The sequence below is a fragment of the Sapajus apella genome, unplaced genomic scaffold (genome assembly GCF_009761245.1).
Source record: "Sapajus apella isolate SASKATOON/1434 unplaced genomic scaffold, GSC_monkey_1.0 scaffold59, whole genome shotgun sequence".
NCBI classification, from domain to species: Eukaryota; Metazoa; Chordata; class Mammalia; order Primates; family Cebidae; genus Sapajus; species Sapajus apella.
Window position 1 is genome coordinate 6,236,222 of NW_022436999.1, and position 27,511 is coordinate 6,263,732.

The following is a 27,511-nucleotide window of genomic DNA, read 5'->3' on the forward strand; positions in this document are numbered from 1 at the left end:
CTTTCCAGTTATTTGAAGGGACTTGGGCCCCAAGCCCAATAATGCTATAGTTCTTGCAGACTTGCAGAGATACCACTTTGGTGGTCTGGGTTAAGGTCCAGAAAAATTCTCTGTACTACCGGAGACTCATGTTCTCTTCCCTTATTTTCTCCCAAACAAATGGAGTCTCTCTGTGCTATGCTTCTGGTGCTGGGGACAGTGGGTTGACAGAAACACCCCTGTGGCCACCACCAATAGGACAGTCTTGGGTCAGACCTGAAGCCAGCACAGCACTGGATCTCACCCAAGGCCCACCGTATCCACTACCTGGTTGCTGTGTATATTCAATCAAGGCACTGGGGCTGTAGAATCAACAGGTGGTGAAGCCACGCAGGCTTGTGCCCTTCCCTTTAGGGTATTGAGTTATCCCAACTAAGAGTAGTTCCAGACATGCTGTCTGGGAGCGAGGGACTGGAATAAAAAACATTAGAAATTTATTTGGTGTTCTATTTTACTGAAGCTGAGTTGGCACTCAAATCATGACACACAGTCATTCCCCCTCTTCCCTCTATTTTCCCCAGACAGAATAGCCTCACCCTATGGCTACCCACCGCAACAGACTCACGGGGAATATTGTCAGGCTACCAGTGATGATGTTCCCTTTAGGCCCACGGGCTCTGCAGTCAGCTTGTGGTGAATGCTGCTAGGCATGGGACTCACTCTTCAGGGCAGTGGACTTCTCTGTGGCCCAGTGCAGGTTCAGAAATGTTGTCCTAGGTCTAGGGCCTGGAATCAGGTCCCTAAGAGCCCACTTACTGCTCTACTCCCTTAAGGTGCAAGACAAAGTCCTCTTTACTTTTTCTCTGCTTTTCTCAAGCAGAAAGAATCTCTCACTGTAGCTATCATATCTAGGAATGTGCCGGGTCTCACCTAAAGCGAGCATGTCTCAGAGGCTCACCTAAGGCACATGGCATATTATATGGATATCACTGCTGGACCCTGGAGGGTCCATGGTCTCTTTAGTCAAAAGTTGATGCATCTTGCCAGGACTGGGTCCTTCCCTTCAAGGCAACACGTTCCCTTCTGGCCCAGGGTGTGATTTAAAAATACTGTCCGGGAGCTAAGGCCTGGAAAGGGGGCCTCATGACTCTGCCTGGTGTCCTATCCTACTGTGGCTGAGCTGGTTTCCAAATGTAAGACAAAGTCCCCTTTACTGTTCCCTTGCCTCAAGCAGAAGCATTGGGTCTCTTTTGGAGCTGTGAGCTATGTTGCTTTGGGCTATGGGAGGGATGATGGAAGCACTCCTTTAGCTGCCCTGGCTGGTGTCTTAGTAGGTCATGTGCCCCCATGTCCTACTGGATCTGAGCCTTGACCAAGAATTGTAGTTCTTGTGGCCTAGACTGCATCTCAAGTTTATTTTGGGCCGCAAAGGACTTTAGCCTGTGGTGGTAAGGCTTGCCAAAGCTCACATTCCAATCTCAGGGATAAGCAGTTCCCTTCCGCCTACAGCTGGTCCAAATGCTCCCTCTATGGGCAGTATTCAGTTGAGTTAAGCCTGTATTGTAAGCCTGTGGTGCTTTCTGCTGTGACAGGGCAGCACTGTGTTCAGTGATATGTCTCACAATCACTGTGCACTTCCTCTCCCTATGCACAGATTCTCTCTCCATGCCATGCTGCCAGTTGATGCTGGGGTATGATTGGGGAGGGGTGGCATTGGCAATTCAAGACTGCGTTTCCTTTCCCTTTCAGGGTCTTTTTCAGCAACATGAAGTTAAAACCAGGTACTATTACTACTCATCTGTTTTTTGGTTTTGATGAAGGTGCTTTTCTTATATAGATAGTTGTTAAGTTTGGTGTTCCTGTTTGTGGTATGACTGGTGGAGCCTTTTATTTGGCCATGTTGCTTTACACCCTCTTTATTCTTGAGAGATATTTTGCTTAATAAACAATTCTCATTATTTTCTTTAATGCTTTATATATTCTCTTGTGTGTTTTATTCCAATGTTGTTGAAAAGCCTGCTATCATTTCTCTGTAAGTGATCTACTGTTTCTCTCTGGTTACTTTCAATTGTTCTCTTACTTTAGTTCTGATGTTTCATTCCCATGTGTTCAGAAATAGATTTCTTTTATTTATCCTGCTTGAGATACACTATACCATTAGGATTTCTAGATTTGTGTTTTTTCATTAGTTCTGTAAACTTTACAGTCATTATCTCTTTGATCATTGCCGTCTCTCTGTTCTATTTTTTCCTTTTGGGGCTCTGATGTAACATACTTTGGACCTTCTCATTTCATTCTCCATATCTTCTCTCACATTTCCATCGTATAATCTCTTTATGTAATTATGTCATTATATGAAAATTTTTGATACATATTACTGACTGCCCAAACTGTTTGTGGTTAGATTTTCTAGAACAAATAATGGTGACAGTGACTATCTTTCTCTTTTTTCTAACTTTAGAAAGAATTTATCCAGTGGTTCAGCTTTATTGTATTTGCTAGATTTTGTGAAAAACACGTTTTAATTCTAGTTTACTATGTATCCTTAACGGGAAAAAATACACTGAATTTTGTGTCTTTTTGGCATACATTAAGATGACCATATAATCTTTTGTGATTTACCTAATAATCATAAAAACGGAATTAATGGATGTCTAAAACTTACTATCCTTGAATTCTTAAAATAAATTTTGCTGGCCGGGCGCGGTGGCTCAAGCCTGTAATCCCAGCACTTTGGGAGGCCGAGGCGGGTGGATCACGAGGTCAAGAGATCGAGCCCATCCTGGTCAACATGGTGAAACCCCGTCTCTACTAAAAATACAAAACATTAGCTGGGCATGGTGGCGTGTGCCTGTAATCCCAGCTACTCAGGAGGTTGAGGCAGGAGAATTGCCTGAACCCAGGAGGCGGAGGTTGCGGTGAGCCGAGGTCGCGCCATTGCACTCCAGCCTGGGTAACAAGAGTGAAACTCCGTCTCAAAAAAAAAAAATTTTTTTTTACTTAGAAGAGGTGCACATTTAGAAAAACTTGTTGCTATATCAAGTTTGTGTATATTATTTTAATATTTCTACATATATTTTCGCATACGATTAGGTCTATAGTCTCCTTGTTATTTTTATTCCACTTTGATATGAAGGTTTTGTTATCTTAATAGATTGAGTTCAGATATTTTCTTCATCCTGTGCTTAGAGACAATTTACACAATGAGGAAAGAGGCAGGAATTACCTGTTCTTTAAAGCTTTAATTGAACCCATAAACCCTACTCTTCTTTCTACCATCTCACTCTTCCTTCTTACTTTTATAGAATTCTGCAGTAGCTACTTTATCAACTGACAGATACTGGGAATCAAGGTGCTTCTCTACTGAATCTCTTTTCACTTTAATTTGAAGACAAATAATAATTTCAGGCTGCAACATTGGCATTTGCATTTTCTACAAATTCTAAAGTTTATTTTCAGCTGGAATTATAAATTGTTTTAATTAGCTAGAGTTGAGATCACCTTCAATATGCCTGAATAGCACAAAATCAAACCCATGTTCCCATATCATTAGGCAAGTTATTTTTCTAAACCGAAGTTACTCATCAGCGAAGAACAGTTAATTAGTTGCCTTACATTTGAACTCTTATAAGGCCTTGAATATTATACTGTATTCTCTTTATTTTATTCTATCAAAAAGTATTGTTTGATGAAGGCCCACAAGCCTAAAAGGTCTCTCCATCAATACTAGTATTGTTTGGATACGGAGGATGCCTGTCAGAAATGATTAATAAAAAGCAACTTTGTATGTGGTTATGTTATGAATGTTAGGATGTCTTTACAGAATAAAAGAAAATGGTAAGTGTACTAATGTTAGGCAAATGGGTACTTGAGGCTGGGAATATCATTTCCAGTAATATCTTTAAATAGAAAAAATTTAAATTCCTTGTATTCATAATTAAGTAAGAATAAACTTGTACCTCATACCACATACTAAAATTAACTCAAAATAGATCTATAGCATACAGAACTATTGTTTTTTATCTATAGCATAATAACTAAAACTATAAAACTCTTAAACAGTTTAATTTAAGATGTGAAACACAGAATTACCATATGAGCCCCCACTTCCATTCCTAAGTACATAACCAATGGAAATGAAAGCAAGAACTTGAACATATACTTGTATGCCAATGTTCACAACAGCATTATTCCCAATAGCCAAAAGATGAAAACAACCCAAGTGTCCATCCAAAGATGAATGGATAAATGAATTATGGTATTACATACATAATATTCAGCCATAAAAAGGAATAAAGTTCTGATATACACTACGACATACATGAACTGAGAAGACATTAGGCTACATGAAAAAAGCCATTCACAAAAGGATAATTATTGTGTGTCTGCATTTACATGAAATATTTATAATAGAAAAATTTATAAAGATAGTAGTTTTAGAGGTTACCAAGGTTTATGGGAAGGGAGAAATGGGGAGTTATTGCTTAAAGGTTACAGTTTTCCGGGGTGATGAAAAAGTTTTGAAAATAGATAGTGGTGATGATTGTACAACATTGTGAATATAATTAATACCAATAAATTTTACACTTAAAAACGGCTAAAATAGGCCGGGGGCAGTGGCTCATGCCTGTAATCCCAGCACTTTGGGAGGCTGAGGCAAGCAGAGCAACTGAGGTTGGGAGTTTGAGACCAGCCTAACCAACATGGAGAAACCCCATCTCTACTAAAAATACAAAATTAGCTGGGTGTGGTGGCACGTGCCTGTAATCCCAGCTACTCGGGTGGCTGAGGCAGGAGAATTGCTTGAACCCAGGAGACAGAGGTTGCAGAACTCAGCTTCCTGTGTATGTAAACTCAACTTCCTCAAAATAGGAGTTTACAGATCATTAAAAAAATATTTATTATTAATAAGTTTAATAAAATTACGTTACTCTTATATTTTCCTTTATTCCACATCATTAAAATAGCTGTATGATCTACTTTTTCTGTTTTGAAATGTTTTTCAGAATGAATACAGGCAAATCAAAATCTTTTAAAATTGGCCGGGCGCGGTGGCTCAAGCCTGTAATCCCAGCACTTTGGGAGGCCGAGGTGGGTGGATCACAATGTCAAGAGATCAAGACCATCCTGGTCAACATGGTGAAACCCTGTCTCTACTAAAACTACAAAAAATTAGCTGGGCATGGTGGCGCGTGCCTGTAGTCCCAGCTACTCAGGAGGCTGAGGCAGGAGAATTGCCTGAACTCAGGAGGCGGAGGTTGCGGTGAGCCGAGATCGCGCCATTGCACTCCAGCCTGGGTAACAAGAGCGAAACTGCGTCTCAAAAAAAAAAAAAAAAAAAAATCTTTTAAAATTATTCATTATTGCTAAGAAAAAAGCTAAATCTGGTCATAATTTATATTGTAGTGCTTTTTTCTTGACATCAGAACCTTGATCGTCCCATTAGCTGTCCTGTTAAAATAAATTTTAGTAAGAAATTAGGAGGAGGAAGGAAAAATGTGTTGATAAAATTTATCCTAAAGGAATCAGTGTGAAGTAGTGAGTAATAGGAATGAAAGATAACTGCTTTCAGGCTTAAACGCATATATCAGTATAGGGAGGACAAATACATTTATAGTTCAGGAATAATTAACCGAATCCATAAGAAAAACTAATGAATATGACTGAATCTTCTGACACCAGAAATTTTAGTGAGTTTTAGTTGATAATGAGGACAAATTAAATTCCTGAATGTTTTCAATATTGGTGTAAGAGTTGTACTTCAGGGGACAAAAATCTCTCATTGTGCTTGCAATTACATTCAAGAACAGCCTCCTGGACATTATTTATCTACTTATCTATAGCCATTTTCTATTCTTCACTATAAAACTAATAAGCCTGGTTTTAGTTACTGTTGTTTATTAATAGCTATCAATGAAATCACTAACCTGTCAGTGAATGCTCTAGGCTTTAAAATGAAAGAGATGCCTATCAGCATTTAAGTTACTGCCAGCATCCTTCAGTTGTGATAAGCTGTAATACAGAATTTGTCATTCTTATTATATTCTTATTCTTGTATCAATAATGATTAGAAGAGGTGAAGGGATTTCCTTATATACAGCCACTCTGACTTTGAACATTTTCCTCAAACCATTAGATGAAAAGCACAAAATTTTGCAGTTGATATTAGAAACACATTTTTTTGTTAAATGTGAGACCCTTAAGAGCAAGGTTTTATGTCCTGTGTCACATAATATTCCTAGCAGACTACAGATCACCCAACCTTTCTTAAAACGTTCTGAGAGAATTTTTGTATCTAGTAAATTGATTTCTCTCTTACCCATACAGAATGGTACTAGTTGTGTGCCACCCTTAGGAGAATTAAGAAGACAGTCAAATAGTCAAACAATTTTCTGTGTTTGATAGTTTAGATGAGAAACCTCAGTTGAGAAGGGATATATAGAGTGTATAAAAATCACCCCCCTGCAAAACTGTTGAATTAATAAATGAAAACATATCACCTGACAGACTGAAAGTTTTCTTTCCTAAGTCCATCATTATTTTAACTACTGCAGTTTTCAACTGCTTGAAGACAAGAATCAATTCTCTTTAACTTCTTTAATCCTTTTAAGGTATAGGACACTATGGCACAGAGTTCAATTTAACTCACATCATGTTTCATCAGTGGATTAAAACACAGACACATGTGCACGCGTGCGCGCGCGCGCGCACACACACACACACACACACACACATGCATGAATGTGCACATTACCTAAACCATATTCCAAACCTAGTGAATCAGAATCTCCGGGGTTTGAAGCTAGGAATCTTTTTAGAAAAATATCTATGAGTGGTAGAAGGCTGAGTATACAGGATGAAAAATCTTTGAATTGAAATGAATTTCTATTCCTATTGTTGGTTTCTCTAAACATGACCCGGTTCTCTCATCTTAGTCATCTTCATTTGAACCTTGCCTTTCAAATGTCTACCTCTCTCCTCTTTAAGCCCACATTATTCCATTTCAAAGGTATGCCATCATACTGTCCTTAAATTGGTTATTTTAAAACAATTTAACTTTCTTCAAAATCATTTTTGTTATCTTACAATCATCCAAGATCTGAGTTATTTTAACTTAATTCTCCCTTTTATTCATAGAATACAGTCTTCTAAATTTTATCATTTGGCCTTCTGTAACCTTTCTAAAAGTTTATAATTCTTCTGCTCCTAATTATATCTCGAACATATTAATCTTTCATGTTAATTATGTGGTTTCCCCTATTTCTTTGCTATTAATTTAATTTCTTCTTAGACAAAAGTATAAGTGCTATTGAATCCATTTCTAGTTCTATAACCAAAAGAAAAACAGACACTTGAGCCAAAAACAATCCAGTGTCCACCAACAGGTGAACTGATAAACAAATTGTGTTATATACATACAATGGAATATTAGTGTTAAAAAGGAATTAAATTCTGATACATGATACAGTATGAATGAAACTTGAAAACATTTGGCTATGTGAAATAAGCTAGACAGTGAAAGATAAAACTTGTATGATTCTACTTATATGAGGTATCTAGAACAGGCAAATTTATAAAGACAGAAAGTAGATTAGAGTTTACCATGGGTGGGGGAGGGAGAAATGGAGCTTTAGTGGGTACATAGTTTCTACATGGGATGATAAAAAAAGTTTTAGAAACAGTGGTGATGGTTGCACAAAACTGTGAATGTGCTAATATCGCTGAATTGTACACTTAAAATCGGTTAAAATTATAAATTTCATTTTATCACAATTTTAAAAAGCTACTGAAATGATTTTCTTCACTAGAGCATCCTTTTTGTTCACACTGACAAATTTTATCTCTGTCATTAAAAGAAAATTTAAAAACCCATTTATACTTTTTCCATATCCCTAAATGTATCACCTCTTTAGATTTTTTCTTTTTTGTAAAAATAAAATTTAATATGGATAATCAGCATTTTCCATACTTCGAGCACAATGATGTTATAGATACACACATAAAACACTTCAAATCTATATATACACATGTGTATGCATACATACACACCCCAATGTAAATCTCCTCCTTATACTCTTACAAATTTCACCAAAATTCTTCTTTGGATCTTGTATTTGAGCTTTCATTTACATATAAGCAAATAAGACTGTAAGCTTTACGGTACAGATAATATTATGTTGCAAGTTATTTTTAGATGCCAAGTACTTTGTAAATACAATAATGCGAAAACATCAATTTCAAAGGTTTACCCAACATGCAAGAAAAAAGTTTAAAAGGAGGGAAGATAAATACATCAAAAGGATCTCTAAAGAACGGGTATTACGTAAACTATGAGGAAGCTGAGAAATGATATTCTCAAAGGGAAAAATAGAGCACAGCAGAAAGCTACTTTAATCTGAACTACAAAGAACTATAAGATAATTAAATTTATTATTTTTAGAGATGGTACTTTAAAGTTGCAAAAAAATTCTTCTGGTGTTACTAAAAAGGATAAAATTAATAGGAGTAACTTGTCCTTATAAAACCCTGGAAAATTTAGGAAAAATAAATTAAGAATTTTAGTATATGGAAAATTATTGAAAGATCCCATACACAAGAAATAAATGTACATAATATATGATGTGAAAAGAAAACTTAAGATGATGATTTATAAAAAATTATATTCCTACATAAAGAGAAGAATGTGGAGTTGTATAAAAAAAAGCAGAGGGGTGGTAGTGAGTTTAAAAAGTCAGTTTAGGAGCAAACTGGACTGGGCTGTTAAACAGCAAAGCATTTTCCTATTTCTAAGTTATGTTTGGACAATTTGGACAATATGTAGGCAAAACTTTTATTGGAAATAAAATATGATCAGGGTTACAAGACATAGAGGAGCAATGCCAGTGATTTTTTAAATGCAGCAAACTATAAACGAGGCATCACGGGCCAATCAGTAAGTTGCCAGTACACAGGAGATGATTGCAATGTTTCAAATAAATTAATGGGGCAGCCACAGGCAACAAATAGAGAAGGCAACAGTTGAGCAAACTCAGTCAGCAGGCTAACTCACTGGCACAAGGCAAGTGTAGATGATAGCAGAAATGCTAAACAATCTCACCTACTTACAGTGTTACAGGCACAGATTGGGCAGGGCAAGATCAGGCAGGCAGATGGCGTAGCACTTGTTAGGCCATAGTATAGGGGAATTGTAGGGGAGCAGATAGATAATGTCGGGCAGTCTAAAATGCTAAAACAGCAGATGGATATGGCGGTACCAGGCCATTTGCTGATGGACAAAGCACCAGTGAGTGAAGAATGCAAATCATTCAGCAGATGAGTGAAGTGAGGCAAAAAGTAGAGACAAAAACCAAAGGCAATCAAGCAGGTAGACAGAACAGTAGAGAAACAATTACAGATCATCAGAAGCAGTTGGGTAGGGGAATAACAAGCTCTCAGAAGAGGAATAAAACACCATTCAGGAAAAGATGAGATTCAGAGTGAGGCAGTCCCCTGAATTGGGTGTCTTCCATGTAGGATACAGTAATCAATAAACTGCATATGAGAATCCACAAGAGAACAGCACACAAATGGAAACAGCAGATGGATCTGAACTCTATTGCCCAGGGAAACAGAATGACCCTAGAACATATAGATACATAACAATCCACAAGGAAATTAAACAGATGCGAAAAATGGGTCCAAGCATTTTTTATGATGATAAAATAAACCAAACACTAAAAATTATTAATCTGAAAATGATTGGCTGGGATTGAAGTCTTCGCTTACCCCTTTCTGGAGCCCACAAAATGGGAATGTTGGGAATTTCTGCAGCAGAAAAACAGAAGAGAAAAGGGATTTCTGACTCCCAGTTTGAGGAAAGCAGGTCAAATTTAGGGCTATATGAACTGGTTCAGGGAAATAAGAACCAGCCTGAACCTTCTCCCTTCCTCAGAATGAAACCATTTCTGAGTTATGGGAAAGGTTTAGGAAGCCCTCACCCCATCATTCCCCACAACCTCCCCTCTCACACTTACCTCCAGTGCAAACAGTTTCCAGCAAGGAGGTACTTGGAAAAATTCACTTCTATGTTTACACCATGGCAAAATGGGAAGATAGTCAACTAATGGTACTTCCTGGTTTCTGATTCAGAGGGATCCCATCCACTCTTTGTGAATGAGCAGGGGGACAAATTGCTACAAACTACCTACCTCTTTGAAAGTGGATGAGAAAGAATCAGGGGCAGTAATATCAATCAACAGATATTGAATTGATACCAGTAAATATCTTGGTGATCTCATTAATTGTCATGGATTTTAATTCCATTTATATGTTGATGACTCCAAAAAATAATATTTCTAGCTCAGATTTTCCTAATAAAGTCTAGATGCATATACCTAATATCTACTTTTTGAATGGGGGGGTGAAGAAAGGAGTCTCGCTCCGTCACTCAGGCTGGAGTGTAGTGGTGTGATCTCAGCTCACTGCAACCTCTGCCTCCTGGGTTCAAGCAATTATCCTGTCTCAGCCTCCTGAGTAGCTGGGATTACAGACGTGCACCACCATGCCCAGCTGAATTTTGTGGGCTTTTTGTTTTTTTTTTTTTTTAGGTAGAGACAAGGTTTCACACTGTTGTTCAGGTTCGTTTTGAAATCCTGACCTCAGGTGATCTGCCTGCCTCAGTCTCCCAAAGTGCTGGGATTACAGGTGTGAGCTGCCGTGCCCAGCCTCATATACCTAATATCTAATTGCAGTTCAATATCTCTACTTGGATGTCTAAAGGAAGTTCAAGTTTTCATAACCAAAGTAAAGTTCTTGATCTTGTCCCTCAAACCTACTCTTCCCACAGTCTTCTCCATTTCAGTAAATGGAAACTCCATCCTTCTAATTCCCAAGGCAAATCTTGGGTCTTATACCTGACTTATTTCTCTTATTCCATCTGTTACCTCCCTTCAAAATATATCAATCATCTACTTCTCACTACTTCCATCTCTATCACTGGTCTAGGCCACTGCCATTTTCCACCTGGATTATTTTAATAGTCTCCTAACTTGTTTCCCCATTAAAATATGTCAGTTCATGCCATGCCTCTCCTCTATTACATTAAGGGTGGCATACAGGTTCCACATGATCCATGGCTTCCTCCCTCTCCTCCTTTAGGTCTTTGATCAAATGCACCTTATCAATAAGGCCTTCCTTAATGAATGACCCTATTTAAAATTATAACCCTCTTTCCTGCCTGAGCTACCCATCTTCCCTCCCTGGTTTATCTTTATTCATAGCACTTAACATCTCCAGTACTATACATTTTACTTGTTTTTTTAAAGTTTGTATCTTCTCACTAAAATGTAATGACTACTTAGCTCATTGCTCTATCTCAACATCTTAAATAGTGCCTGGCATATATGTATATGTATATGTATATGTATATGTATATGTATATATCTAGTAGGCTTAAAGTACGTATTTAAGTCCATGAAACTTCTTATGGGGCTTCCTCTCTCAATCTCAAATTTTCAGAATATTTTTCCAAAAGCTCACATACTATGAGCTTTTAGATTAACAGAGCAGATGCTAGTACACTATAGAATAGAAATGTTCTGAAACAGGGGGTGGCAAACTATAGCCCAAGGGCCAAATCCTGCCCATTTGTATGGCCTGCAATCTATAAATGATTTTTGCATTTTTAATGATTCAAGACATAATCAAAAGAAGAATAGTATTTAATGACACGTGGAAATATATGAGATCCAAATTCAGTGTCCATAATAAAGTTTCATTAGAGCATAGCCAGGCTCATTCATTTATATCATCTATGGCTGCCTGTGTGCTACAGGTCTGGCAGAGTTAGGTAGTTTTGACAGAGACCATATGCCCTACAAAATCTAAAAAAACTTACTATCTGGCCCTTTTAAATAATAAGTTTGCTGACCCCTGTCCTATAGTATTTTATATTTAGCAGAGTCTCGCTCTGCACCCAGGCTGGAGTGCAGTGGCGCCATCTTGGCTCACTGCAACCTCCACCTCCCAGGTTCAAGCGATTCTCCTGCCTCAGCCTCCAAGAAGCTGGGTTATAGGGGTGCACCACCACACCTGGTTAATTTTTGTATTTTTAGTAGAGACAAGGTTTCACCATGTTGGCCCGGCTGGTCTCGAACTCCTGACCTCAGGTGATCCACCCACTTCAACCTCCCAAACTGCTGGGATTACAGGCATGAGCCACCGCACCCAGCCTGCTTTCAATATTATATATAAGTAACCTCTCATTCCTCTAAATATTCTTTATTACAGAGGGTGATATTCATTCATTGATCTACCCCACAGAGTAGCCCCATCTTGAGGGACAAAGTACAGTGCCAGTAAGTCTTGAAAATGGCAAAATGGGAGAGAATGAAAGAAGAAATAAATAGGGCCCATAAATAGAACTTATATTATCACACAATTAACTAAACTTCTAAACACATACCCTAACAATAGTTGGAAATCAGCATGATATGAATTTCTTTCAAATCTCATCAATGGGGTTATTATTAATGGGGTTGCCTATACAATGTAATCTTGAATCACAGCAGGCAATTGACACGTTATAATAATACTGCATTATAGTTATACAATATTCAAAACTAACAATTATATTCCCTCTGGTTCAAATATCTCTATTTTGTAAAAAAGAATATTTTAAAAATTTTGTAAAATCACATTCAGAAGTACCTCCTAATCAAAATTGACCTAGCTTTTCTTTCTGTAAAGCTTCAGCCTGAGGATTATTCCATGCAAGAATATTATGTTATTTGCTGCAATCAAACTTATAGAATGGAGTGAAGAAGCTGAGGGGAAGACACTTAAATTATCCCAGTGGCACTGCTGGCTACAATGTTATCTTCATTCTTCATAGAGGAGTGCAATTTATTTCTTTGTATATCAATTAGTCAGTCCTTCCAGCATGATGGATTGCTTCTTCTACATTGTTGCCTTCGGCCTTTAGTCTCGCTCACACAGTGAAACTAACAACCATCAACTTCAAACTGTACTTCCAAGAGGTTTACTGCTTCTTTCCTTTCAGCATTTTTTGAAGGAACTTGGATCCTTTCTGCTAATTCTCATCTGTGTGCCACTAATAATTATCGGAGGCTAGGTGCAGTGACTTACACCTATAATCCCAGCACTTTGGAAGGCCGAGGCAAGTAGATCACGAGGTCAGGAGTTTGAGTCCAAGCCTGACCAACATGGTGAAGCCCCATCTCTACTAAAAATACAAAAATTAGCTGGGCGTGGTGGTGCACACCTGTAGTCCCAGCTGCTCGGGAGGCTGAGGCAGGAGAATCACATGAACCTAGGAGGCAGAGGTTGCGGTAAGTGGAGATTGCACCACTGCACTCCAGCCTGGGCGACAGAGCAAGACTCCGTCTCAAAATAATAACAATAACAACAATAATAATAATAATAAAAAAAATAAAATAATTATCTGAAAAGGTTACTACCTCCAGTGAACATTTGTCCTTCATACTTTAGTAGCAGTTCCAAGTTCCAATATAAGAAAGTAACACTGGTAAAATTATTAAAATAATTACAATTATTTACTTTGTTGTCTGAATCTACTTTCTGAGTCCCTATGAGATGCCTTTTATGGCAGGCAGTAACAACAAAGTTACAAATATTCTGCCCTTCTAATACAGTGATATTATTCTGAGAAGTTCACAGTATTTGACAGATATAAAGTACTCATTTGTTGTCATCTTATTACATTTCATGTGAAAAGCAACAGTAAGTCCATTTTATAGACAGGTATCTAATATACTAGAGAGAAATTCATATTCCTGATTCCAGGCAGCAATAAAGAAAGGAATATCCTGAAATCTTCATTCCTGAGACTATGTCTCTAGATAAATATACTTTTAGCATTTTACCAATATATCTGTAAAAGATTTATTTATATTTTTTGTTAATGTCTTAGCACATGTTTTCTAAAAGCAAAGTATTCTGGTATGCTAGCCTTTCTTCATTTTTACAAGAGTAGACTCGTAAGGGTGAATTCGAAAGGTGACTTCAAGGTATTATCACTCTGATAAATTGAAGCTAAAATAATGATTTAACATGTTCTCTTTGATATTTCTTTTTCCTTTTCCACAACTATACTATTGTGTACTCTAGGTCGTACCCTGTTTGATTTTTTTTCTCCAGAGAGAATTCTTATAATATTTATTCAACCATCAGCTACTTATTTTTAAAGCTAAAGCTCTTTCTAGATATATTCTAGATAATAATAGCACAGATGTATACAGCAAGTAAATATTGTTTTAAGTGCCTTGCTTATATTACTTACAGAATATAACTACCCTATGAGGCAAGTACTCTTAGCTATCTTCATTTGACATATAATAAAACAGGTTTTTAAAGCTAATTGTATAGGGTTGCATACTAATAAGAGGTGGATCTGAGATTCAAGCCCAAATAGTCTGTGCTCTTAACCATTATGCTATTTTTATTATTATTGTTTTTATGTCCCATTACAGAGCAGAATTAACCACAATGTTATGCTGCTCCATAAAAGGTTATATGGGCAACAGTATTTTTCTAGTCAGAGCTGTAATTAGAAACATAACTTATCATCACTTGTGTCTATACTTACTTGTATGTTTATTTAACATATGATCTCTCTTATCCATAGGGCTCAATGAAAACTGACAGCACAGAGTAGGTATACAATTAGGACATATATTGAAAGCAAATTTAATATATAATTTTTATTTGTGGGTTCTTCATACATAAAATTTTTATTTTTTCCTTATATTCAAAATTGCAAAAATTCTGACCTCAAGGAACAATGTATTCTTCCCTCTTTAATGCTACTATATGGTATAGGAGCCGTTCAACTTAACAGTCTTGAATGCAAAGTCAGTTATTGCTCTAATTATTTATCTAAATGGTGTAATTTTGTACCTATAATTTTTATGCTGGCACCATTTTACTATGGAGCTTTTCCTTTTTCATGCACAGAAAAATAGAGAATGTATGTTTTGGGAGGGCCTTGCCTGGTGGAAAATATAAATGCAAAAATAATACAAAAGTAGTGGACTTAAGGAGAAAATGTAATATTTCTTTTCAAATATCAGAAATGTCTTGTAAAAGATGAATTAACTTTCTTTTGTGCACTGCCAAGAGCAGAATTAGAAAAAGTGAGTAGAAATTATAAGGTGACAGATTTCAGTTTGATATGTTTAGACTTTCAAACAAGTAGAGTTGTCTAAACAATGAAATCTTGGATAGAAGAAGTGGTGATTGAAATGTTCAGGCAAAGGGCATGCTAGGGCTTTGAACGTGTTGGTCTTTGTTCTCTTCAAATTCTGAGGTACTATGATTTCTTTACTATAATAAAGTTTGTAATTTTATACAAAATGCTAACCAGAGATACAGCACTGAAAAAAATCTATGATAACATATTCCTTGATTGTCTTGATTCTTGATTCTAAGGGAAGAATTGACTGAAAAGGTTTTCAAACAACAAATCAACAAAATTGGAACTTGGTGCTCTCAGTGGTTAAAATTTCATACATAAATAAATATATAATGGTGTGGATAGTTACTAGGTTTGCATATTAAATCAAAAATTTCTTTTTTTTTTAAACCAGGGCATTAAAAAAACCTTCAAAAAGAATAAAGTAAGTCCTACTGAGGAATGTATTCATGTGCATTTGAATAAATGCTGATTCAAAAAAGTCTAAGAAAGTCCTGAAAGTATGATTTTACTGTCTATACTGGCTGATAGTAGACTTATGATCTACATTTCCAAGGAATCTCTGAATAAGGACAGTGATACGGTTTGGCTGTGTCACCATCCAAATCACAACTTGAATTGTAATTCCCATAATCCCCATGTGTAACGAGAGGGACTCAGTTGGAGGTATTAATAATTTAATCATGGGGGCAGTTACCCTCATGCTGCTCTCATGATAATGAGTGAGTTCTCCTGAGAGCTGATGGTTTTGTAAGGGGCTTTCCCAATTGTTGGTTTGCACTTCTCCTTGCTGCCGCCATGTGAAGAAGAATGTGTTTGCTTCAATTTCCACCATGATTGTAATTTTCCTAAGGCCTCTCCAGCCCTGCTGAACCATGAGTCAATTAAACCTCTTTCTTTTATAAATTATCCAGTCTTGGGTATGCCTTTATTAGCAGCATGAGAACAGCCTAATACAGTAAGTTTCTCATTTCTATATTTGGGATCTCTCTAGCCAGTATATGAAAGAAATAAGATAATGTAGGTCTCATGTATCTATCCTTCTACGTCAAGTGAATTCTCTGCTCTAGTCACAAAGATTTTATGTCTATATTTCTCTGTGCCTTGATCATATATTTTCCTCCTTTACTTCCACCAGTGATGTCATCCTCTTTCAAAACTTGAATCCCATACATTTTAGCTTAAATTTTATAAAAATTTCACTGATTATTCAAGCTCTCTCTTAATCTTTCTCTTTGAATAAATCTTTTCACCTGAATTGGCTGAATATTTCTGGTACCAAGTTTATACTGTCTTGAATTGTCACGTGACTATTTTAGGAGTATGTGTACTTTAGCTTTAGGTTCGATAAAGCCCAAGGTGCTTCATAAATATTTGTTACATTGAAGAAAGACTGAATGAATGCTGTTCTTATCAAATAGGAAGGTCCTAACTGTGCCTATGATCTGGAAAAAAAAATACTGCTTTCAATGGACAATACAAAAATAATATAAACTCCAGATATAAAGTGGGCTATTACTAAAAAGTTACTTTTTCACATACCTACCTGTTGCGAGCCAAATTCTTATTTTTAAGACTTATCTACCAGTTATGTTTGTAGTTAACAATAGCTATCAGAAATACAATGGTTAGTTGCAAAAGTATTTGGGGCTGCCATATCTAATTAGAGATAATAGGTGGTACTGTTAATTAAACGAGGAAGAAAAAGAACAAATATTGAGCATCTACAAAGATTACAGGCATTACGTTAGATCCTTTTACAAGCATTTATTGCCATTTACTACTTGAAAAATATTGGGGAAGTCAATTAATCAATCTGTATCACAGTTTCTCAATCTGTAAGGCAGAGATAAAAATAAATAGTACCTGGCTTTTATATATATATATTTATTTTATTTTATTTTTGAGACAGTGTCTCACTCTGTCACCCAGGCTGTAATGCAGTGGCCCCATCTTGACTCACTGCAACATCTGTCTCCTGGGTTCAAGAGACTCTCATTCTCCAATCTCCTGAGTAGCTGGGACCACAGGTATGCAACAACATACCCAGCTAATTTTTTTATATTTTTAGTAGACACAGGGTTTCAGCATGTTGGCCAGGCTGGTCTCAAATTCCCGACCTCAAGTGATCTGCCCTGTTTGGGCTCCCAAAGTACTGGGATTATGGGCATGAACCACCACACCTGGCCTCATATGGTTGTTTTGAAGACTAAATGAGTTAACATACACTTAAAACAGTTCCTTGCATATAGTAATTGCTATATGTGTTAGTTTTTGTTATTGACAATTTTTATTATTAGAATCAACAATTTTGAGAGGTAGGTATCAGCTAATTTAGCAGATGCGAAAAATTAGCTAATTTAGCAGATGAGAAGACAGATGTGGATAGGTCAACTTGCCTTAAGTTTCATAGTAAGTGGTAGCACTAATATTTAAATTCAGGTCTGTCTGACTCTATAGTGTAAGCTTTTCCCACTATACCATATTGCATGCCAAAATGTTTAGACAAAGACATGACATGGGAACTATTTCATAAAATCAGAATGAGCTCCTTAAAATGGCATCAAATATAACTGTCAAATCTGAGCATAGGGGAATGGACATTTTATTAAATTTAGTTTTAAATACTTCAAGTATAAGGGTTTCTAGTATTCTGCTTTGTAAACAATTTAATATTGTTGAATTATCCTATTTGTATAGAATAATTTTAAGAAAGTCAAAATTCTAGTTCCATATAATTAATTTTAGCTTTATCATGTATAATAGGTATTTTATTTTACTCAAAACAATCTTGGAACCAGAAAAGAAATATTCATAGAGTATACAATAAATATTCTAGAGTATTAAAAATGACATTTTTTGCCAGTAAAATAATCAATATTTTCTAGAGAATATCAAAAATATTCTCTGTAGTTGAAAACTGCTGTATGATTTAAATAACATATGTAAGTGATCAAATTTTCTATCAAAAACAAATGATTAAACATGGTGTTTTTTGCTATGCTTCTCTTAAAATGTAGGAGAGTGGTTTCTGATTGTTAAAATGGCCTATATTAACTTTTAGGTGAGTTATTAAATGTAACTTTTCACTATCTTTCACAAGAGTAACAAACTGAAAATCATTAACATGTTGTTAGTAACTTAGGCCAATTTTTTATTCTTCCCACTGCTTACACAGTATTTTGAAGCATTACAATATAAGAAAGAAAAATGACAAACGACTGCATAAACTAATACCTGTCTTACAGTACACACACACACTCAAAATTATGAAATACATGCATTTCAACAAATTGATTATAAAACAATGTTTACAAAACAAATTTCTTTAATTTGTACTAGAAAATTAACATTTTCATGAAAAAAAAAAATCTAATAACCTAAGTGAAAAATATTTGTAGAAAAGCTTAGACATTAATCTGTCCTAAAGAAACCTAAAAGTAGTCTATAAACAGAATATAGCTTCTAAAATTGATAGTCTTTTTCTAGGTCAGGTTTCTTTGGTACCATTTTATAGTATTTTCCCTATTTCACGCTTGGTCATTTTGTCTGGTGCCTCTTCATTACCATAATAAAACAGTTTTGAGGACCCTATTAGATAAATATTCTTTATGTCAAATTTAGAGTTTCCTGATTTTTTTTATTTCTTCTTTTGTTTATTTCATAATCATCAATTATATTAGCATACTTTTATTATGAGGCATTCCTAAGAATGTCAGTTTAAAATTATTTTTAAGAGTGAGATTTCACTTAATGACAACAAATTCATTTTATCAATTTTTAAAGTGCAGAATTTTATATATTATTTAGAATAAGGGATATTTTGTTTTTGTTATGCTAGTGAGACAATGTGGCAATACACTTCATTATGGCAGAAAAGTATTTTTTCTTTGCTCCATCTAAAATTAAAAATATAAGAAAGGAAACCTAACATTATTCAGATTACTAAGGAACCAAAAGTAAAAGTGAAAAAAAAAAAAAAATGTGACTAAAGATTACTTGTTGTCATCTAACAGGCCAGGAGTGGAAAAACTTTTTCTGCACAGCATCAGATGATAAATATGTCAGGTTTTATACTCTATATGGTCTTGTTTACAACTACTCAACTCTGCTGTTTTAGTCATAGACAATATATAAATGAGTGTAGCTTTGTTCCAGTAACACTTCATTTATAGACCCTAAAATTCAAGTTCCAAATAATTTTCACATCACAAATATTACTTTTTAAAATTTTTTCAGCCATTTAAAAATGTAAAATCTATTCTTAGCTCACTGGACATGCCAAAAAAAGGTGACAGCTGGATTTGGCTTGCAGGCCAGTTTGCTTAACGCTGTGAAAGTCTCACTCATTTTTTAACTTCAGTACCAAGCATGGCACTGAACACATATTGAGGATTAAAAACAAAAGCTTCATGAATGAATGAGACATAAACGTGTTAGGCTTTTATTTAACTCTTTTACTTGTGATCAAAATAATATATTAGCATACCCTTATTTTGATATAGCTTAGTGCTCTAAAAGTACTGAAAGTTATTTTGTGCCTTTTAAATACGTAACAGTTTAACATTTTCTAATTTACTAATTATCACTTTTAAAATAATTACAGAGATATTCTTTAGTTATTATTTCTTAATCTTTTAGTCTCTTCTAGAATTTATACATTTATGTCTAAAGGGCCCTCACTTTACCTTGCTTATACGTCTATAACTAACCTTATATTTTTTAAGAATGATAAAAGATTCCTTTATGTAATAATACCTTTTATGGACATAGGCTGCTTTTAAGTAATAATGGGACATAAAGGGATAATATTTTGTATATAAATGAGTTTTATGTTCTGTGGAACATTATAATTACTAATATTTCACTAGGGAATTATCCAACATTTATCAGATCAGAAAAAAATGCAATCTGGCCAGGCGCTGTGGTTCATACCTGTAATCCCAGCACTCTGGGAGGCCAGGGTGGGCAGATAGCTTGAGGTCATCAGTTTAAGACCATCCTGGCCAATGTGACAAAACCCTGTCTCTACTAAAAATAGAGAAATTAGCTGGGATTGGTGATGCACACCTGTAATTCCAGCTACTTGGGAGGCTGAGGCATGAGAATTGCTTGAACCTGGAAGATGGAGGTTGCAGTGAGCTGAGATCACACCACTGCACTCCAGCCTGGGTAATGGAGTGAAGCTCTGTCTCAAAAAAAAGAAAAAGAAAAAAATAAAAAGGATATAATGCAATCTATTATTAAAAAATAGTTTCTAATATCAAAACAAAATTCTAAAAAGTTTATTAGTGAGAATTACTAGGCTTTTATTACGTAAGCTTTGATAGCATCTCATATTTAGAGGCGTGGAGAAGGCTAGAAGGCATGCAAGTATCAGATGAACCATATTTTATAACACAGGGCCTAAAAATATAAACAAATTTATAATTTAGAAAAACCAATTCTGTTAGCCCTATTCCTATAAAATATATAAAGAAGATAAACTTTACTATTCATGATATTCTATTTTTCTTTTTAATAAAACTGGAAATAAATCTGTTGACTTAACTTTTCATTTTATCTAGAGCTCATACCCATTGACAAAATCTTTGTTGTTTTTCGTTCATCCTATTCATAATTTTCATTCTTCATTTTTTTCTTACAACACACTATTTCTTACAATAGTTTCTTAAAACTATTTTCCTTTGTGTTTTATAGATTAAGCTAATATTGACAATTTTTGACTATAAGACATTAGGATTTTAAGGGAGAAGTTTTACATTATTTTACTTTCATCAAATTAGTATTTGTGCTTTCTACCAATAACTTCTGACCTCATTTAAAAACATTAGCAATCCTGATGTACAAAACATAGGTAAATGTGCCTAGAAACAGCTTCTTCTCTTTAGGTACAACTATCAAAGATTGACAAATTACTATATAATTTAGGTCCAGAATTATATTTCTAAATTCCTATCTGACACATCAATATTACATTTTAACTATTATAAGAACTGCAAATACTCTAGGGTGTAAAGTAAAAGGGAAATTAGTAGAATTACTTTTCAGTGGGCGTATATTGATTTTATGTTTGCTTATTTATTATTTATTTTATTAGTATTATTTAATAGCCCACAAGTGCTACAAACTTTTGCCCTATTCATATGTATTTATATATACATATAAAATATGAGGTGAACCTATTAAAAATCAAGTTATTCACAATCAGGTAAATTGTTTCTTTTCAAAAATAGATATTAGAGAAAACATATTTGTATATATTTTAAACCCATTTAAGAAACCCCTAATATAATTTTACCTATGTAGCTGCTATAGGTATATATTAATATAAGAGCACCTCAGTAGTTTTCAAGTAACTAAAAAACTTTAAGAATAAAATGCTGCTCAATGTTTGAATAATGAAATATATAAGGCCATGGAAACAGTCACTTGTCAACTAGTAGTACTAAAAAAGAAAACAAAAAACAACAAACCAGATATTAGAATAGCAGAAATTCAAGGTTTCTGATTTATGGAATATAGAGATGGGAAAGATCAAATAAGAAGTTTACCCTATCAAAATTAAGAAATAATTTAACAAGATTCTAAAGATTTCATTGACATACTTTAAACTGGGTAAAACGCTACAGTTGTCTATTTGTTGGCTACATGCAAAAAAGAAAAACTATCAAATGTGTTCATTTGGTAGTTACATAAGTTACATAGCAACAAATAAAATAATATTTAACTCTTACAAATTAACTCTTATGTAAAATACCAGGAAATAGTTCTCACTGAATACTCACAGCCACCTTGGTAAATAGGTGCTTCCATTTCCCTCATTTCATAAAAAACTAAGGCACAGAGTGGTTAAATGACTAGTCTATTGAGGTATAAGACAAAAGTACATTTGGTCTTTGTTCTTGGTTCTTATTATAGAACTCCTAAAACCCTTGGGAATTTCCCGAGTAACAGGAGAGTGACTTTTGTTATTCCTAACAAACACCATCCCCTGCTGTGCCCCCACAGCCCATCCTTTTTTTTTTTTTTTTTTTAGACAGGGGCTTCCTCTGTCACCCAGGCTGAAGGGGAAAGGGGTGTTTTTTACTTGAGGCAACCTTCGCTCCAAGGTTCAAGTCATTCTCATGCCACAACTACCTAAGTAGCTGGGGTTACAGGCGTGTGCCACCATGCCCAGCTAATTTTTTGTATTTTTAGTAAAGACATGGTCTCACTTTGTTGGCCAGGCTTGTCTTGAACTCCTGGCCTCAAGTGATCCACCCATCTGGGCCTCCCAAAGTGCGGGGATTATAGGCATGAACAACTATGCCTGGCCCAAATTTCTTCACATCTGAGTTTAGGCTAATGAGACGACCTAGGGTGAGTGCCAAGATAGCCTCAAGATGGGGCTGGTCTGGTGACTGAAAAAACTAAGTGATTAGAGCATTGGAATTTTCAGTCCCACCCACTGAAGGGTGGGGCTGGAGATTGAGCTCCATAATATCTCTCCTTTTTTTTTTTTTTTTTTTTTTTTTTTTTAAAAAGATGGGGTTTCACCTTATTGGTCAGGCTGGTCTCGAACTCCTGACCTCAGGTGATCCGCCCAACTCAGCCTCCCAAAGTGCTGGGATTACAGGTGTGAGCCACCGCGCCCGGCCATAATATCTCTTAAACAATGGGATTCAGAGATCTTCCAGGGTAGTGAACACATCAAGGTGCTGGAAGGGTGTTAAATACCAAGAGGAGATGGAACCCCCTTCCTTCTATGCCTTGCCCTATGCATCTCTTGCATTTGGCTATTCCTAAATTGTATCTTTATAGTAAACTGGTAAGCTTTATAGTAAATTGGTATAATTCCTAAACTGTATCTTTATAGTAAAGTGTTTCCAAGAGGTTTTTGACCTATTGTAGCAAATTAGTGAATCTGAAAATGGGGGGAGTTATTGGAACCAACTGATTTTGTAGTCAAGTAGGACAGAATTTTGAATAGCCTGGGGATCTGGTACTTGGGACTGGCATATGATGTGAAGGCAATCTTGTGGACTGAGCCCTTAAATCTGTGGAGTCTGGTGCTAATTCCTGGTAGGTAGTGTCAGAATTCAATTGAAATAAAAAGAAGGACATTGGGTATCTGGAGAGTTGGAGAATTGATTGGTCTGAGTAAAAAAACCCCACACGGCATCAGAAGGGTGAGTAAAAAAACTCTATCTATTGTCACCGTATTGATAAGTACCAGAGCCAGAATTCAAAGGCTTGAATTTTCAATCTAGTACTTTGTATTAACTTGAAGCCCCATAGGATACAAAACATTTTGTGATGTAAATTATTTCCCCACAACAAATTATCCAAGTAATTAAAAATAATACGGTTATTTGGTTATGAATGAATTTTCTGGTGAATTTTTTCTACTTTTTTGTTATGAGAAAATATGAAAATATCAAACCATCACACAAAATATAGGGATACGTAAACTCAAAGTGATTTACTCAAACACTTTAACACAGCACCCAAACTCTGACTACATGTTCTTACAAAGAAAGCAAAACACAGCGCACCTCTGTAGGAGATGGCTTCCTTCCCAATTGTATGTTTTCAGTTAGTCATAGCATAAAAGAAATACAAAACTTGGCCAAAGAATCATTGCCCTGTAGAAGCCAGAAGTTAAATAAATTGTGTAAGGATGACTTTATTTCTGCAGCTGAAGTTACCCTCTCAATACAACTCAATTTTGATTGTTTTAAAAGGCAAAACTATTTTATTTATAACCCTAATTATAATAATATCAAAAGTTCATATCATTGTTTTTATATAGAAGAATAGAAAAAAATTACTTCTTAAAATTGCATTTTCATATACTAGAGCAGCAGTTGTCAAAGTCTGAAAGTATAGTCTACTGTCCAACAACAATATCTGCATCACCTGGGGCCTTGTTAGAAATACAGATTCTCAAGACCCATTGCAGCTTTACTGAATCAGAAACTCTAGGGGTGGGGTCAAGCAATCTGTGTTTCAATAAGCCCTCTGGTTGATTCTGATGCAGGCTAAAGTTTGAAAACCATTGTACTATTATCATAAGAAGGCCAGTAATTATTTAGTAGATGCAGAGCAAAAGTACGTTAATGGTATGTTAATAAGGTAGTATATACAATAGTAAACTGATTTGAAATAGAAAGACATAGTAAATATTAAGTTGAAACTGAGGCAAGAAACACTTTTGGGGTTTGGGCAGGTAAAGGAAACAATGTCACTAGTGGTAATGTAATTTTATGTATGACTCTGAGGTGACAACTGAGGTTTATGGCTTTCTTGAGAAAATACTTCCTCCCCATATTATTTAACAGTGCTTATCCTTTATTATTTCCCTAATTTTTCTTCCTATATATACAGAAGTTGAAGGTGATTCTTGTGGTCTTAAGCCTAGATACTAATTCAACTTTTAGCCTCATTACATTTTGCATTTAAATGCTATTCACATTTATAACCGTAGAAAATATATCCCTTTTCAACAACAGTACTGTAAAAACAGTATATTCTATTGCAGTCATCTTACTGTAATTTTAGACAAATGACAAGGGTACCTTAAGAAAAGAACTGTACTGACAAACCACATCAGACCAGACGCCATGCTAACCATCAGAATTCTGCTATCACCTCCTTTGGAAATGTGCCTGAAATTATGCTGACATCAAGAAAATGACAGATTACCTCTGGACCAGTTCAATCTTCCTCATATTGTATAATTTCTAGTTTAAGCCCAAAGAAAAAAAGTCAAGAAACATTTTCATAATTCATCCACAGCAAAATTTTCACATTAGAACCACAAGTCACTTGTTCTGCCTAGCAAAATTATAAAAATAATATAAAAATAGTAAAAAGGATTAAAAATATGATTAGTTTAATCCTTTGAATATGAAAAGGCATGTACTATCTCACCTCTGGAGTGACATCTCGTGGTGCAAACCCCGTTCCTCCAGTTGTTAATATCAAATTCAGTTCCTTTTCATCACACCAATCTATCAGGGTTTCCTGAAAGAAAACAATAGTATAGTCATGAGCAGAAGAACTTGCCTTCTTGCTCAAAACATCCCATTCCTCAGACACTTTGTATACAACAAGGAAACAGATTCTTTTCAATAGTCAGAAAGAAAATTTTGAAGCACAATTCATGGAACATTTTCACTGTCGATCAAAAGGCACTGAAATTATGAGTATTTATTTTGTTAATTACAGAAAATGAGGATGCAAGTATTAAATTTGTGAAAGTAAATAAAACACAAGAAAAACCATAAATGAAGAGTTTATAATTAATGGCTTATTGGAAGTTCTTTTCAGCCATTCAAAATACACTACTATGACAGTTATAGAGATTAGAATTATATGTCATAAGATTTTGGAGCTAGCAGGGTCATTAGCAGATTTGCCTCTTTATTTTCTGAGACAACTGAAGTGCAATCTGCTTAAAGAATTTGCAAAGTTACACAGCTAGTTTGTAACAAAGTGAAACTAGGATCTCCATCTGCTGATTTTTTTCCATTTTTGCTAATTCTATTAACCCATTCTACATTTTAGCTATTTGCTGAAAAGGGCAATTAAATGCTTATTAAATTACAATCATACACTTGCATTGGTATTATATTGTTTCATTATGTTTTTACAATTCAGAGTCAAAATTTTAAAATATAATTTCATCATTTAATTGCCGATAACTGGTGTGAAATACAAATAGCAGGCTGATACTGAGATGTACAATACAATCCCCTCAGTTCTCAAATTCATCAGTGGACACAAAATGTAGGATTATTTAGAATAAATCCAAGATCTAAAAATGATTTTTTCCCTTTCTTTGCAGATTTGTGTTTTATTCTGGTATCACAGAAATGCAGAGCTCAGAGCTCCAAATGAAGGGAATTTTTCTGTGCAATGATTAATTAATGACAACAAACTATTTTTAAAAATGTAAATTGTAGATTACTGAGAGCCCACCTAATGAATTTGAATCCCTGATATAGTTATAATTTTGTTCTGAGGATAGCCCCTAAAAAAAAATCAACAATTATTATAATAAAGGTGCTTATAAAGTGGTTTCATAAACCAAAGTTAAAACTTCAATTGTCTGTGCTTCTTTATAAAAAGTAGAAAAGCTTAAATATTCACTCTTCTAAATAGTTCACTATTATTTCTGGCATATAAAAACACCAGTCGGATGTAGTAGCTCACGCCTATAATCCCAGCACTTTGGGAGTCTGAGGCGGGTGGATAACGTAAGGTCAGGAGTTCAAGATCAGCCTGGCCAACATGGCGAAATCCCATCTCTACTAAAAGTACAAAAATTAGCCAGGCATGGTGGCACACGCCTGTAGTCTCAGCTTCAGGAGGCTGAGGCAGGAGAATCATTTGAACCTGGGAAGTGGAGGTTGCAGTGAGCTGAGATTATGCTACTGCACTCCAGCCTGGGTGACAGAGTGAGACTCCATCTCAAAAAATCAAAAAACAAAATTATAAGGTCTAACCATGCCATGACATCATGGCAACCCCCATGAACCACACATACACTTCTGGAGGGCCTTCTGGAAGATGATGAAAAGAGGAAGAAATGATCAACCCCTGTGGCACTTACTTAACTTTGAGACATTCTCTATTGTTTCTTATTCCGGCCTCAATTGACAAGGCCATTGGACTTTGTGACTTTGTGGTCACAAGTGGTATTGGTACAAAACTACACAAGACCAATGGAACAGAATAGAGAACCCAGAAATAAGACCGCACACCTACAACTGTGTGATCTTTGACAAACCTGATAAAAACAAGCGATGGGGACAGAATAGAGAACCCAGAAATAAGACCGCACATCTAAAACTGTCTGATCTTTGACAAACTTGACAAAAATAAGCAATAACCTATTCAATAAATGGTGCTAGGAGAACTGGCTGGCCATATACAAAAAATTGAGTCTGGACCCCTACCTTACGCTATATACAAAAATTACCTCAAGATGGATTAAAGACTTAAATATAAAACCCAAAACTATAAACACCCTAGAAGACATCCTAGGTAATACCATTTAGGATATATGCATGGGCAAAGATTTTATGACAAAGACATTAAAAGCAATTGCAACAAAAGTAAAAATTGACAAATGGGATGAATTAAACTAAAGAACTTCTGCACAGCAAAATAAACTATCAAAAGAGTAAACAACCTACAAAATGGGAGAAAACTGTTTACAAACTATGCATCTGACTAGGTCTAATATCCAGCATCTGCAAGGAACTTAAACAAATTTACAAGAAAAAAAAAACCAAACAACTCTATTAAAAACTGGGCAAAGGACATGAACAC

General features: G+C 35.4%; 1 protein-coding gene and 1 long non-coding RNA gene across 18 annotated transcripts in view; one reads left to right on the top strand and one right to left on the bottom strand.

Moving 5' to 3' along the window:
- GPHN (gephyrin) overlaps window positions 1-27,511 on the bottom strand; it is a 636,323-nt gene that overhangs the window by 318,632 nt on the left and 290,180 nt on the right. For 9 of the 17 annotated variants that reach the window (XM_032246069.1, XM_032246066.1, XM_032246060.1 and 6 more), the window contains exons 4-5: window positions 25,106-25,198; window positions 9,745-9,783 (exon numbers count right to left, since the gene is read on the bottom strand). In XM_032246069.1, coding sequence (XP_032101960.1) covers window positions 9,745-9,783; window positions 25,106-25,198 — 132 coding nt within the window. The remainder of the gene's footprint in view (window positions 1-9,744; window positions 9,784-25,105; window positions 25,199-27,511) is intronic. The other 8 variants (XM_032246071.1, XM_032246064.1, XM_032246067.1 and 5 more) reach the window with 1 other exon arrangement.
- On the top strand, window positions 19,139-26,995 carry LOC116528676. Its single transcript, XR_004259143.1, has 3 exons — window positions 19,139-19,149; window positions 24,034-24,038; window positions 26,873-26,995. It is a non-coding gene; the product is annotated as an uncharacterized LOC116528676 (long non-coding RNA).